General features: G+C 36.6%; 1 protein-coding gene across 3 annotated transcripts; it reads right to left on the bottom strand.

Moving 5' to 3' along the window:
• Positions 1 to 542: 542 nt before the first annotated feature.
• LOC140853222 (serine carboxypeptidase-like 18) lies at positions 543 to 9,421 on the bottom strand. Of its 3 annotated transcripts, XM_073247396.1 has the most exons (15): positions 9,157 to 9,421; positions 8,905 to 9,050; positions 7,240 to 7,316; positions 7,047 to 7,169; positions 6,841 to 6,943; positions 6,075 to 6,112; positions 4,762 to 4,863; positions 3,911 to 3,991; positions 3,675 to 3,830; positions 3,249 to 3,278; positions 2,996 to 3,067; positions 1,256 to 1,374; positions 1,030 to 1,143; positions 875 to 920; positions 543 to 780 (listed from the first exon to the last, which is right to left on the bottom strand). In XM_073247396.1, exons 1-15 carry the CDS (start codon positions 9,324 to 9,326, stop codon positions 697 to 699), a joined length of 1,461 nt encoding a protein of 486 aa, XP_073103497.1. In that variant the 5' UTR covers positions 9,327 to 9,421; the 3' UTR covers positions 543 to 696. The 3 variants fall into 3 exon arrangements, with proteins under 3 accessions (XP_073103497.1, XP_073103498.1, XP_073103499.1); XM_073247397.1 differs by lacking the exon at positions 3,249 to 3,278; XM_073247398.1 differs by lacking the exon at positions 6,841 to 6,943 and having other exon boundaries at positions 6,047 to 6,112.
• Positions 9,422 to 10,015: the final 594 nt, after the last annotated feature.

Below are 10,015 nucleotides of genomic sequence, written 5' to 3'. Positions count from 1 at the left end.
ATCATACTTTATTATAAGTAGTTGTCCTATGAACGTTTTTAATGAAAAAGATAAACTTTTAAAATCCAAATCTTTTTATATTATTTAATATTTTTCTATCTAATAATATGTATATTTTATATAAAAAAATAAATATTTTAAAGATTCTCAAATAGATACGACAACCTCACAGAAGTAGGATCAATCGACACCTTGGACTAGCACCTAAAAAAAAATAGCCCTTTGCCAATGAGTATAAAATTGATAATTAATATGAAGTAATATTTTGTCGATTACGACGATGGCCATATCACGGGTATAAAATGACGATAACACAAATATCTGTGAGCAATATTTTGACATATATAATAAAAATAACTTATAATTTTATTTACAATCATATTTATGAAATTTTTATTAATTATGCATGCATGATTGACTTTTTGACTTATTTTGTTGTACTATACGAAATACTTTATTTTTATAATATTTATTATTTTATTTAAATGATGCATTGTCAGAAAAAACTTATATGTGATCCGATAAGCAAGTATAAATTATACTTACTGAACTGTATATCCCATATCTCTTTATTTTTCTTTCGCTCTTTTCAAATGAATAAGATTACTAGAAATCAGGAATGGTTCTAACATTGGAGAGTTGTGCCACCAAGATGGTTTTGCAATATTCACAACTTAATTATGGAGGATAATCATGTTACAGAGGGGCACCAGATAGCCACCTTTGAAGCATAACCAAGCACTCTTTTGGCCGGTATTCTGGAGCTGTGTGTCCCGCACCCTACAAGGACAAGAATAAAACTGTGGATAAAATATCCTCATATGAATACAGTCTCTTGTGATCTCCTACAATCGGCAGGAAAATTACTGTTTACCTTCACCGTTGCGAATGTTAGGTTATTTGAGTAAGTTCTTGTGAACCTGAGAAGTGAACGTCAAGACTTATAATCACATGTTTTAGAAACTATAATGCAAAGCTCCCTAATGAAATTGGTTACTGCTTGAGATGAATTGTGCAACAAGAGATCACCCTGCAACTTGCCCATATGCTGACCATGGCCGCCAGTCATCCACGATGGAGAAGTTGAGAGACCTAATCCATGCTTGCGTGCCCACAAAGGGTACAATCATGTCGTGATCACCACTGCACAAGAAAAGCAGCATCAAATAATAACATTTTGGCATGGAAAAATAGAAAAAATTTAGTATAGCAGGTAAATTTAAAATATCCAATGCAAAAGGCGTAGGGACTTCACCTGTATACCAATGCTCGGTGGCCTCTGCTGGTCAGATTTAGATGAAACTTTAAAGAACTTGGGATATCGTGTGCATAAGGTAGGCCATAGTTGCATCTCTGCCATTGTTGCACTGTCCCCTGTTTGGCATCATCAAAAATATCTATTGATATTCCATTTTACATCACTTATATCTCAACTAGAATAAATTTTAGTCTGCTTGATTGAATTATAACACCATAAGCAAAGCTATTTAACAAATAGAATGAAGACATTTTATGGTAATTCACAAAGAAGCAGCATTTTATTGAGACTTCTGAAGGTAATCATCGTGCTAGCGTGCAAGCAAATATTAATATGCGCTTCTAAAAGAAAAAGCTCCATATCATATGTATTTCCCGTATTCTCATAACTACTAAGACAAAACTGATTTACTGGTGTTGCATCGTAGCCCAAATGTGGGGTTTCCATACTGGTATACTGTTTATTCTGACTCAGTTTATTGACAAAGAATTCAGACACATCCTTTGGTAATTAAAAAACAGAACATATTTATCTGATTGGTGAAGATAAATGTATTATGCCGGTAGCCCCTAATGCAACACTATCCAAGCAAATGAACCCTGAAATCCTATTATTTGCTCATCAATTCCTCAAATTCTTCAAAATTGCATATTATTCTCTAAAAGTTATACCTGTCAAGATATACGTCCATCCTTCTTGCCTAGTTTAACCATTTTTTGTGGTTAAGGGTTACCCAAGTTGTAATATGACCTACATGCTTTGACTACCATCGGGGATAGGGGAGAACTATGAAACTAAGTTCTTCCTTAGTCAGATTTCAGAATTTTAGGCCTAGAGATTCTCTCACTCCACTATTTCCTCCATCACACCCCTTCCGCATGATATAAAGGAAAAACAAAAAAACAGTTGAGGGATTAATATGAAATTAAGTTGTAACTGTCTCTCGTCCTTCATTCCTCCGAACAGCTTCTACGTTAAATCACAATGATCGATATGCACATTTTAAAAGAATTAAGGGATTTATATGACAGTCACAAAGATTTTAGGCACTTATTGCAAAAGGATGTACATAATTTAAGGTTAACATGGTCGAGATATTTTGGACAGCTAAAGACTTGAATATCAAGTAGCCCATATTCCACAAATCTCTGCCTCTATCTATGGTTAACTAGACTTCAAGGACTCTATGTAGTGGACCATAGCTTTTCAGGGGCTGTTAAGAAATTCTTTAAAATGAAAGGATTAATACACAGACCAAGTACATTTGTCAGACTTCAACGCAAAAATATCCTTTTTAAAATGGAAGGATTAGTACATAGATCCAGTACATTTCACATATTACAGTGTAGCAATATGTGAGGACCCATGCAGACAAATATTTAGTCCCACATCGATTATTTGTTGGAAAGATTTTGAGTACTTATATAAAAACAAAGAATCCAAATAACACCTTCTAGCTAGTCTTTTGAGATGAAGTCTTGGGTTGTTATAACCGATGTGGGACTAAATACACATCTGCATTGGTCCTCACATACTTTCTCCATTTAGACTCTATACACCTGCATGGGTTCTCACACAATATCCCATGAGTAACTTTGGCAAACTTTGTCTTTTTACTACCCTTAGAATGTTAACTTTGTGTTGCATATATACACAACATGCGCAATGAGACTCCATTACCTACACTATTAATCTCACTACATAGAGCTCAGAAGTGAAGATAATCATGTATAATACCTTATGAATATTGAGAACCTCTCTAACAGTATCGTTGTCTGCCCAGAAGTAGGAGAGCAAGTATCCAGAACTCTGTAAAAAAATACATAGCCAGAAACAGTGAGATTACCTGTCCAAGAAAAGCATCAACAATTTAAAATTTTATGCAAGTGGGTGATCCTTACATGACTTAGCATGTATAAAAGCAAATAGAGCAAATTTTAGTGCATATGTGGAGGTCTGTTTGCACTCATAACAAGCAAATGCACATTACCTCAACGATAAACACCTGGCACAGCTGCACCTGTTGCACATATCAGAATGCACAAGCAAGCGCACATAAATGCATAAACATAGCAGTTATGTTACATATAAGCCAACATAGATGCATGTACAAGCACTCATACATGAAGATAATTTAGGTGTAAGATATTACTTGACCGGCCATAAGCCAATCAGATGAACCAGTATTTTCACATAGCAAGATTCTAAACTTAAAGTTTCAAACAATGATCAAGTTTCAACCTGAGAGCAGTGATAAGAAGTAGCTTTGAAAGTGTAAATGCATTTTAAGATGCTAATACATTTGAGCACATTGATAGAAGAGTTTAGAGAATACATATTATGACACTCAATAGCGTCTGAAAGTGTTGGTGCATGTGTTAGTTTGTGTCGGAGACTTCGAGGGTTGGGGATTTACTCTACACTCCAAAGGAAGGCCAGATTTTAATAAAGGAAACTCTTTAATATCCTCTTTAAGCAATCTCCTGCTATATGCAGCAACTATGTGAGGCTTTGGGCTCGCGAAAAAGCACACTGGCTCCAAAATTTGGTTTTTGTTTATTCCCTCAATACACTGCATGTATCCAAAAACCCTTTTCCAGTTAAAGAGGTCAAAACAGATGTTTTACCTTTAAGAGTGAATAGCACACCCACCTCATTTATAGACTGCAGATAATTTGAACATTGTTCATTTCTGGGACTAGCATATTCTCCTCCACAACTTTTCTTGGTTGACTAAAAGAAAGAAATAGTACAGAATTAAATATGTTATGCTTTCTCCCAAAACTAAGTAATACAAATGCAGTTCTTCATGATAAGAAGTCATAGTGCAAACAACTCAAGAACATTAGGCTTGGATATTATATAATATCTGTGACAAAAGTTTTCCCAAATTACTATTATTGTTGTGGCAAAGCTGGGACATGTACACAACTTCAAAGTAGCATTATCTATGATGAAATTCAAATGCAATAATTATGGTGCTCTTTCAGTGGTTGCTTTCTGGATGCCACTTTGACCATTTAAGGTCAGCATGATGTTTAAAATTCTGTAAATCAAACTTAAAATAATAAAAGAATTTTACTATAAATTATCAATAAAATGCAGATTAGCTAGAATCAATATAAAACAAAGAATTTAATGAAAATCAATGATATAAACTAACAGACATGTCTACAGACATGGTACAAGAGAGACCATCATCAGATATCTTACAAAAGAGGTTTGTCTATTTATTGAGCAATCTCTATGATGTGATACTTGCCTTCCAACAACTTATTTATATCATATGGTTTCTTTTCATCTCCAATTTAATGCTAATCATTAAATTTAAAAAAAAAAAAAAAAAACAAGGAATGCTTTGTCTGATGCATCTGACATACCTCAGTAATGGATTCCTTAACATGGATTCTGATTGCTCCAGTTGTTGGTGATGTTAAGTGTTCACAAGGAAAGCAGAAAGAGTTTGACATAATCTAGGAAAATGTTTGGATATAGTTTTTCACCTCATAAAGTTCGTCAGATATAAGTCCCATCCCATGAGCATATGGGACAAATGCCCCATTATCAAACTTCTCATCTGTTACCGGGTTGCCAACCAGATAACCCTGGAACCATATCCAGAAAAAAAGTTTACAAGCACATAAAGAAAAGTTACTATAAGCAAGATTACAGGCACAGGAAATGGATGCGAATATCTTTTTCCTCCTTATGGTACAGAAGATCTCAAAATCAGCAAGCAAAATGGTATGTATGGAAGAAGCAATAACAAGAACAGCCACAGCAGAAAAGAAAGGCCTACAGCGTGTAACAATGATCCCCGTACAAGAACATCAAACAAATTGTGATTGTTGTTAGTGGTCATGCCCCTATGGATCATTCACATTGGATCGAGCTCACCAAAAATTTTTGACATATGTTACTAATGGAAATTCCAGAATAATGATTATTAACATTTTATTATTGCACTTTAAAGTTCATAAAAAAACTACATCTTTGTTTTATCAAAACTATGACTATGTTGCAGGATTGGTAATCACTATGTCTTATCTGTGATGGATTTCCATGTTGTACAAGAAAGAAACAATGAGCTACTTTGCTGTGCAATATCTAATTAATTTGGAAAAATGGAAAACACCACATGTCAATGAAAAGGTGGTTCTTTAGTGGTCAAAACTAAGTTCACCTTTTTGGTAATGTGTGAAAGGTTTCTTCTGCATACCACCATGGAAACAACATGCAGTTTAAGGTCAAAATGCAGTTAGATTTAACTACTATAAACATTCTTTATCAGCAGTGACGATGAAAAGACTTTGCATAGTTCTGTATAAAGCAGTGGAATCATGATCAAATAATTGTGAAGTCTTGCCTATCCCCAAATGTTTGTTACTGAGTTGACCATCTAAGAAAGGAGTATGGATCTTACTCCCAACAACCATTCAGATAATTTTTAAAATAAGCCTTGCTATTATCTCAATGTCATTTTAGTCCTCAATGTCTCAACTTCACTATGTATGTAAAGCGAGAGAGAGAGGGTAATTAATAAAATACATGCTAACAGATGTTATTTTGTGAATAATTTGTTCATTTAATTTCCAGAGAACATCCAAACAGCGATATATGCCACTAGATCCTGAACCAGTCACCGTTTACTTATTGCTTTCATAGATTGCAGTTCTTATACTTTCTGACAAAGGCAAAGAAAATATAACTGATGTTGCCAATAGGTCGGGAAAGATATAGAGGAAGAAGCCGATTATATTTTGTTTATGAATGCACACACACACTTACGATATATTTTTTGGTAAGACCCACCAACCTTGAGATTGTAAAGCAGTTCATCTCCATCTGGATCACCTGTAACATAACAAACCTTAAAGTCATAAATGCATATGAATGTATGAATACATCAAATTTATCAGTGGAACAGTACTTCGGGAAGAATTCGGAAAACTTTAAAGTTCTGTAAATTCTGTCAGTGTCTCCTGTCTAAACCCCAGATGTACTCCTGGACTGCAAAAACTTCTTTTCTCTTCTTTTGTTCCAGCTGTAGTTCCTTCACCTCTTGTAATTATCATTACTCTTGTACTTAAGTTTTATTCGGCTTAATAAAATCGGTGACTAATGTTGCTAATGCACATTAGTCTCCTTCTGACTTAAAATGAGAGAGAGAGAGAGAGAGGAGAGAGAGAGAGAGAGAGATCTTTAAAAAATTATGATATCCGTGATTGAGTAGACCTGCTTAGTAATTCTTAAATTGTTGGCCATCATAAATTACTCACATTATGCGCTAATCAGTTTCCACTATTCAATATCTAGACATTGTTCTTCAAGCCCCTTTGCATTTATGTTCCATAAACCTCGAAGAACTTATAAACGTGGACAAATGATTTGATGCAATATTGAATGTATGCCGCTATTTTTGCTTGTAAGAAAGGCTTAAAGGAATCAAAGCTTTTTTCCCTCCCAACAATCATTGTATGTTTTGATTACCAATCTTATAATGGAGATTGTTGAATTGTTATCACATCTGATTTAAGAAAATTAATCAATCATCCAATAAACAACTGTTTTCAAGAAATTACCCTTTGCTATTTCTTGAGCAACAACAGGCACCACAATACCAGAATAGGAATCTCCACCGATGTAGAGTGGATTGGAAAGGAACTCCGGGTGATCAATAAGCCACTGCATGACAACCCGGGTGCTCGTAAATCGATCGCACTAATCTCCTCCTGAACGTCTAAACATCCGAATTCAATAAACTGAAAGAAATAGCAAAAGTTCCCACCTCTCTAAGGAAAGTGTGGACTTGTCGGGCCGCTTTGGTGTCCCCCGTCTCGTAGCTTTTCTCCACACTCGAATAAGAGAATCCAGTTCCCACCGGCGAATCGAGAAAGATGATGTTGCACACCTGAAGACCCACCAAAGCTCAGAGAGAGAGAGGGGGCGGCGAGAGAGAGAGAGAGGGAGAGAGATCGGACCTTAGTCCAAGAATATGGGTTGTAGACCAAGGTTGGCAGGCCTTCAGTGTAGCCGGCGACGTCAAATTGTAGTGGGCCTGCAAGATTAGAGAGAGGTACAAATGGCACCAATTAATCCTTTAATGCTTACATGGCAGAGTTGATGACCCATTGCAGCTTATGCAGGTATAATACAAGACTCCTTCAATATCAAACCATCGACAATACGCGAACAGTTCATGCTCCAAACTAATCCGCCCCCTGTTTAGCCCTCAATGCAGAGGATCCCTACTTCCGAACCAGACAGTGCCCCATTTAAAAATCAAGGGTGTAGTTCCAATGAACTATTTTCACTACAAATACGTAGAAATAAAGCACTTCTCTTAGCTAAGAGGATAATGCTTCATCTCTACAACTTGTTTTTATGAACCACCAAGGTTCATAAAATCAAAATATCCAGTGAGATAATTTCTGATCTGGGTGAATTGAGTTGGTTTAAGCGGTAAGCCAGGCCCAATCCTTGAAATATACTCCATCGAGACCGCACTAAACCCAAATCCCAACCACCAAACTCAAACCAATTTGAGTGCAAAATTATTAACTGAGATACATTTTAAATTGGGTCAAGTTAGATTTGGTTGCACAAGATTGTATCTTAATTTCATTGTGAATGCCGCATAAGCTAAGTTTGCACCTGCTGTCTAACTTATCCTGATTGTCTCTGTTGAATAAGAGGGATGACATCAACTAAACATAGGCCCAGTTTATGAAGTCACATGAATCTCATCCCATAGAATGATAGGAGCTAATTCTGTCATTTTCTCTTTTTTTTTTGCCAGTAGAGAGAAACCTTTGAACCTCCTAACATTGCAGGGCTTAAGAAGAGTTAGATGTACATAGTTTAACATGTGGAGAGACTATTTCATACTTCAAATCTATAATATCTAAACCGTAATAGAACAATCTTAGCATTGCACCAACATTCATTTTTTGAGGAAAAAAAGAATAGAAAGGTATTCTAGCATACAAATGCGATTTGAGAGGAAGGCATCATTACATCATATACAATGAGGTGATTTTATAATATTCAAGTTATAATGGAGCAATCTTAAAGAGAACCCATAATGGTCAGATCACATGATTTTTTTTTTTTCTTTTTTTGTTTGATAGTAGTTTTCTTTCTTGACAATAGATTCCTTCGTCTCTTTTACTTGTATCTACAGACAAATAGCAATGGTGCGGTGACTGAAAAATCTCGCTGAAAAAACAATCAGTTAATGGCTAGTAGCTTACAGTTTACTTTATCGGTAAACTGTAACGAGATCTATTCATAAAGGATATATCTGTTGTGCACTAGAATTTAAGGCTGCGCTCATGTCATCTTGAACTTCTGCTAATTGCTAATATTACTTCCATCTCGTTCGCAGAGTCATGTGTGACAAGGTAGTAACAACATCATCTATGACATGGTTTGAATAATTGAATTCCCCACTTCCGTTATGATAAGTTTTCTTGTTTGACTCTATGGTCCTCAGGCACCTCCTCCTCTTCAGTCCATATTTAAACACTTCTAACCAATGTAATAGACTATTCAAAGTGAACTCAACACTTCTAAGCAGCATAACGAAAATATTGAAGCGAATTCATGGATTTGGATCGTGATAGCTAAAACTAAAAGAACCTTACCAATCTCATACACCAATCCTGAGAACGCCGAGCAGCCCGGGCCTCCTGTCAGCCACACCATTAAAGGGTCCTCCTCTGGCTTGCTCTCAGACTTTATGAAGTAGTAGAAAAGCTGCGCATCATTCACCTCATCCACCTTCACGTATCTAAAACACGCAAAGTAGAAGCACAACTTTCCTAAATGTTTAGATAATTGAGAAGCAGCAGCCGTTCACTAATTAGAACAAGGGTGTTAAAATATGGAAAGCTCACCCGGTTTCCAAGTAGAAGGGCAGGGTTCCATGAAATCCTGGAAGATGGGTGATGGTGTTCAGAGCCGAGACAGGAGAAGGACATGAGAAAATTGTTAGCAGCGGCACAAAAAGTATAGAAAGTGCCGCTAAGGAAGAGGAGAGCTCTCTAGCTTCCATGGCTACCGACATTCTTTGGTCCCCGCAAATTAAAGGTCAATAGCATTCGCCACCCCTTGGAGAGGAAAAGAAACGGGCCGGTAGCTAATAGCGAGCGGAGGTGGGGGCTCTTTAGAAGTACAATACAAGGCAATGAGGGTCTTTTAAATTTCAATTCACCTGAACGATGAAATTGGACCGGTAACAGAAGGTTAAAAGGATGAAGACAACGATGGAAATAAGAGAGGTAGCGACAGATTTGGACAAGTTACCCAGTGACCAGTTGTTTCTCTGTCAGAAATTAACGGCTAGCTACGGTCTAATGGTTAATTATTTCAACAAGATGGACATTATATTGTAACATCACAAGGGCTGCAAGCGCCACCCCTGTGATTATTCAGCAATCTCGAAGCATATTACAGTGAAATCCAAACCCAGTGCCCTCGTCAAGCAAGCGGAGGCTCCGGCACGCGCGCAAAATGGTTTTGTGGTCATAGTCATCAGCACCAGGCGTAGTTATTGCGTGGCCCTGCTGCCACTGTGTATTAGGTCATGGATGACGTACGAGATTTGCAGCAAGAAACGCAGATGGGACAATATAATGTGTGCATTTCCTCCATTTCCATTCTGTGCGGCAACAATCTTGTCAAAGGTTTAGTTGTCCCTCACCAGCGAGATTATATCACGTGGTGGTGCACCACATCAACCACTTATTTCATCCA

This window comes from Elaeis guineensis, chromosome 13 (genome assembly GCF_000442705.2).
Source record: "Elaeis guineensis isolate ETL-2024a chromosome 13, EG11, whole genome shotgun sequence".
Lineage (NCBI taxonomy): Eukaryota > Viridiplantae > Streptophyta > Magnoliopsida > Arecales > Arecaceae > Elaeis > Elaeis guineensis.
This window is presented reverse-complemented; position numbering and strand designations above follow the sequence as displayed.

Coding starts and splice junctions, on each gene's coding strand:
- LOC140853222 (XM_073247396.1), bottom strand. CDS start 9,326: ATGTCGGTAGCCATGGAAGCTAGAGAGCTCTCCTCTTCCTTAGCGGCA. Junction 7,317..8,904: donor AGGATTGGTGTATGAGATTG/GTAAGGTTCTTT, acceptor CTAATCTTGCAG/GCCCACTACAATTTGACGTC. Junction 4,864..6,074: donor AACTGCTTTACAATCTCAAG/GTTGGTGGGTCT, acceptor ATATGGTTCCAG/GGTTATCTGGTTGGCAACCC.